The sequence below is a fragment of the Nuphar pumila genome, chromosome 9 (assembly GCF_984573655.1).
Source record: "Nuphar pumila chromosome 9, dmNupPumi1.hap1.1, whole genome shotgun sequence".
Classification (NCBI taxonomy): domain Eukaryota; kingdom Viridiplantae; phylum Streptophyta; class Magnoliopsida; order Nymphaeales; family Nymphaeaceae; genus Nuphar; species Nuphar pumila.
Genome location: NC_143257.1, coordinates 127,664,089 through 127,668,348, shown reverse-complemented (window position 1 = coordinate 127,668,348; position 4,260 = coordinate 127,664,089). Strand labels below are relative to the sequence as shown.

Here is a 4,260-nt window from a genome sequence, read left to right as displayed (position 1 = left end):
GATCCCTGAATTGTAGTTGTCGAGGCACATTTTAAGGAGTTCTGTGCTCCAGGATTGTAGTCTGACGACCAGGTTTCTCAATAGGTACTGGACCCGTAACTGATATAAGAGCATACGCATTTCTTGTAAATTGTAATGTGTATGCCCACGTATTGTCAGAGGCCCATTCTTGGAAAGGAGCAGGTCCATCTTAAAAAAAAAAAACAAAAAAATAAAAAGGAAGAAGAAAAGGAATATAGGCCAAATGTCTAGTGGTAAAGCATCCAAACTGCAACAAAATGCAAAGAAATTAGAAAAATTGCCTTGTAGTGTGATGGTGGAAAGCTCTGGTATTCATTGGATGAGAGGCAACAGGATGCAGTTGGAGTACTTTCCAGATGGTTCACTTTCTGCTGGTCTTCCATGCAACCGTGGGAAGCTTGGACATCTAAACCTGGTTTGCGGTGTAATTTGGAATGTAGGGAGTTTGGCACCTGACCACTCTGAAACATTGAGAGTGAAGTGGGCTGGTGGTTTAGGAAAATATAAAACGACTTCACATTATATGCAACAGCCATCCATCTCATTATTTTTTGAGATGGGTTGGGCGTCATCTCGAGAAATGTTGAGATGGATGATGGTCAGCGAAGCTGCATTTTAGGCATGCGGGGATGCTGCATAAAAAATGCCCTTAATATAAATTGAGGAACCCAGTTAGACGTGAGTTGCATGGGTACCAACTGACCCAAGTGGAAGCTGATCGAGTTTGCACCCTATGAACGTTGATGGTCTGTGTCCCAGTCGTCAGTAGTCCAAGGCGTCCCATTTTCTCGTTTTTTGAACAAACTTCCATAGCGTTGCATGAACAATCAGTGTTAGGTTGGTTGGTTCCACTTCTAGTCCTTGGTCGGATGTTACAAGATTAGATTCGGTAAATAGGCACAAACACATTATTTACCAGCTGTTTTTTTTAATCCTTTGGAGCAAGATCGTTTTCTAATTGGGACGGAGCACTGAGGTGGGATTGTATAACCTTTGCAGCTACACAAAGGAGAGGACGATATTACACTCATTGCCATCACCCAAAATAAAGAATTATGACCGTTGTTCTTTCGGCCATATGGGTCCCTGTGGTCTGTGCAGAAAATTTTGGTCCATAGCGACTTTAAAATTTGAAACCCCCTTTCACTATATAGCCGTTATGATACTGTGCTGGCCGCCTGGTGGACGTTATCTCACCGTCTGAAGAAAAAAAGCGCTCTCTCTCTCTCTCTCTCTCGGTGCCGGTTTCTTGGACCGGAATCCGACCACTCTCCCCTGCTGTCCGAGACAAGCACACGCTACTAAAAGATGAGGGGAGTGAAGGGAAGGTTTCTCAAGAGGCTGAAGACTATGCGACCCCTTCCTCTCAAGCAAGATCGCGTGTTACAGGTGAAAGCTGAATACGGGTTCGACCTCTCCGCGGATGCCACACAGAATTTCTCGGCCGGCAAAGAAGAAGAAGAGGAAGGAATCCAGGATGCCGCCCGCAGCTGCACGCCCCTCTCAGAAGCCGAAGCAGAACCAGAGATCATAGACATTTCCGAGCTTATGAGGGACCTCGAAGAAGAAGAAGAAGAAGAAGAAGAAAAATTGACGTGTTCCCATGCATCTGATAACAAAGAAAACATCAGACCGAGACCCACTAAGCAATGGTTCTTCCCTGAGAAAGAATTCAATGGTTCGAACACGATGACGTATCCTGCTACCCAAAATGTCCACGGCCCTCTTTCGGAGTTGAATGTTGTATCAGTGCGACGAACGCGTCCTGGTTCCGGTAACCTGTTTGATCCTGAGCTCCTTGCAGCCTTTGAGAGGGCGGTGATGGACCATATCCTTAGTCATGAGGAGGAAAAGAAAGGAGATGCGGCCAAGACAGCGACAGCAGAACAAGAAGACCATGCCCTCGCCGACCCCTCCCTAGTGGAATTTGAAGAGAGATGTCCGCCGGGGGGGAGGGAATGGGTGGTTCTCTACACAACCACAATAAGGGCCATCAGGAAGACGTTTGAGGAGTGTAACACAGTGAGGCATGTGCTCGGCAGCCTGCGCGTAGCGTTTGACGAGAGGGATGTCTCCATGCACATGCAATTTAAAGAGGAACTGAAAGGCCTGATGGGCATGGCCGCTGCCGTTGTGCCCCCGAGGCTGTTCATCAAGCGGAGGCTTATCGGTGGGGCACAAGAGGTACTGGGACTCCACGAACAGGGGAAACTGGCCGCCCTGTTGCAAGGTGTTCCCGACATCTATAGGCCCGTGAGAGCCTGCGATGGATGTGGTGGCATCCGCTTCGTCCTGTGCTTCGATTGCAGCGGCAGTCGCAAGCTCGCAAGCTCGGACATGACGATGATGAGGTGCCCACATTGTAACGAGAATGGACTGATTCGGTGTCCAATTTGCCTTTGAACTGTTTTTGTCTGCTGGTTTCATTTTTTTTATTTGTTTTTGGGGTTTTTCATAATCGAGTTTATCCCGTCTGAACTGTGAACTCCAGTCTATTATTATGCTGTTGGCAATTGAGTGTGTGTATACCGTAAACAATGCCAGGCAGTGGGTTTGTGAAAGTCATTTTCCAGAATGTAATCATAAGCCCCTGTTAAAATAAGGATGTGAGAGAGTATTCTGTACAATGTTCTGCCTAGTTGTCAAAAAACACAGTCTGGATGTTAAGCAACTGTTTTCTGGTGTAGAACACATACCCAAATTGATCTTCTTGATGCAACGAATGGTGATGTGTCTCTTCCAAATTGGATCTAATATTGGATGTTTAAAGCAATTCGGACGCAAATAAGCAATAGCACCAAGTTACAATGGTACGCCAAATTATCCAAGTTTTACAAATCGGTCAATCACTTACTGAAGCAGCCAAAGAGGCTTGAGAATCAACTCACAGCTCAAGAAGAACCAAATGTGGAAAAGAGTTGCACATTTTTTTTGGAAAGTTAGAGATGAGAAATGCCAGGCTCCCAAATAACAGTACATGCCTTCATAAACCTACAACGTAGATGCTTCCAGTCGCACGGTTCAGGACTAGCAAAGGTTGTGCGTGCCTGAACCATGCAACAAACTAAAGTTCTACGGGAATTAAAAAGAGAAAATAAAGATGTAGAAGACTGGGAAGAAAAAGGCCTATTTATTTCAGCAGCTACCTGTTGAAGGTTCCGGGGGTATCTTCGCTGTCCTCATGGCTCAGGGAACGAATTTCTCGGTCCTCATGACTCTTGACTGTCTTTTCATCTTTTCGGGTGAAACAACCTTTGTGGCCTCCAGTGAGGGTGCCGCAGGACAAGCAACACTCTTATCATTCTCCACATATGACTGCTCCACACTCTAATGAAGGTTGAACATTGTTATTAGCTTCCTTTTTAGCTGTCGACTCCTCCCGTACCATTTCATTAGTTTTTTCTTTATAATGTGAGGGCAACTTGTGTTAGAAAAATAGTGAACGGTTTATGTGATCTAATTGGGTTGAGCCACATGGTATCTCATATGATATAGTACACCATGTGGAGAAACCTCTTCTATCTATAATTTTGTAATGAGTTGAATTAGAGACATATTCCTAATTGAATACATGCTAGGTTATGGTCTCCGAACCTTATATAATGGCTGTCTCTTTGAGGCTCTCTATAACCATCAAAAGATTCAGTCTCTCTCATGAGGTTTAGAGAAAAGAATAGGACCACGTATACCGGTTCTAGAAGATCATACCTGTCAATGATCTATCAGAGCGCTTATAAACTCAGGTACACTTTTCCACTAAGTTCTGTTTCGATTTTGAATTCAACGGTTTAACGAGAACATGAAAATCAGTCCTCTAGTTTTCGATGAATTTTTAAATTCAACAATTGGTATCAGAGCATCTTGTTCCCGTTGAATCGTTGAAATACATGATCTAAATATGTATTTCAATTTCTTTTTCGATTGACGGTGACGTTTTGTTTTGATCGTCATCAGGCACGGGTGGATGAGGGCCAATCCGCCTCTCTCGTGCCATTCAGTCGTGCCCGAACATAGGGAGGGTCGTTCGGCCCTCCCCTTTCAGTATGCTGGATCACCGCCATCGGGGAAAAGGGGAGTTCTTCCCATATTAGGAGACTGGACAAGAAGGGCTGAAAGGCCCTTCTCTATTTCAACAAGCAGGATGAGAAGGGCCAATAGGCCCTTCCCCTTTGGGTCAACCAGACAGGAAAAGGCCGATCGACCCATTTCCCATTACAAGACCAAACAGGAGGGCTGAAT

General features: G+C 45.1%; 1 protein-coding gene across 1 annotated transcript; it reads left to right on the top strand.

Annotated features, from left to right (window-relative positions):
• The first annotated feature begins 388 nt into the window (after window positions 1-388).
• Window positions 389-2,739, top strand: LOC149829403 (uncharacterized protein At3g28850-like). The gene is made up of 2 exons (XM_090017370.1): window positions 389-858; window positions 968-2,739. The coding sequence occupies exon 2, from the start codon at window positions 1,330-1,332 to the stop codon at window positions 2,422-2,424; it is 1,095 nt and encodes a 364-aa protein (XP_089873496.1). The 5' UTR covers window positions 389-858; window positions 968-1,329; the 3' UTR covers window positions 2,425-2,739.
• Window positions 2,740-4,260: the final 1,521 nt, after the last annotated feature.

Excerpts from the sequence above, each read along its gene's own strand:
- LOC149829403 (XM_090017370.1), top strand. The coding sequence starts at position 1,330 with ATGAGGGGAGTGAAGGGAAGGTTTCTCAAGAGGCTGAAGACTATGCGA.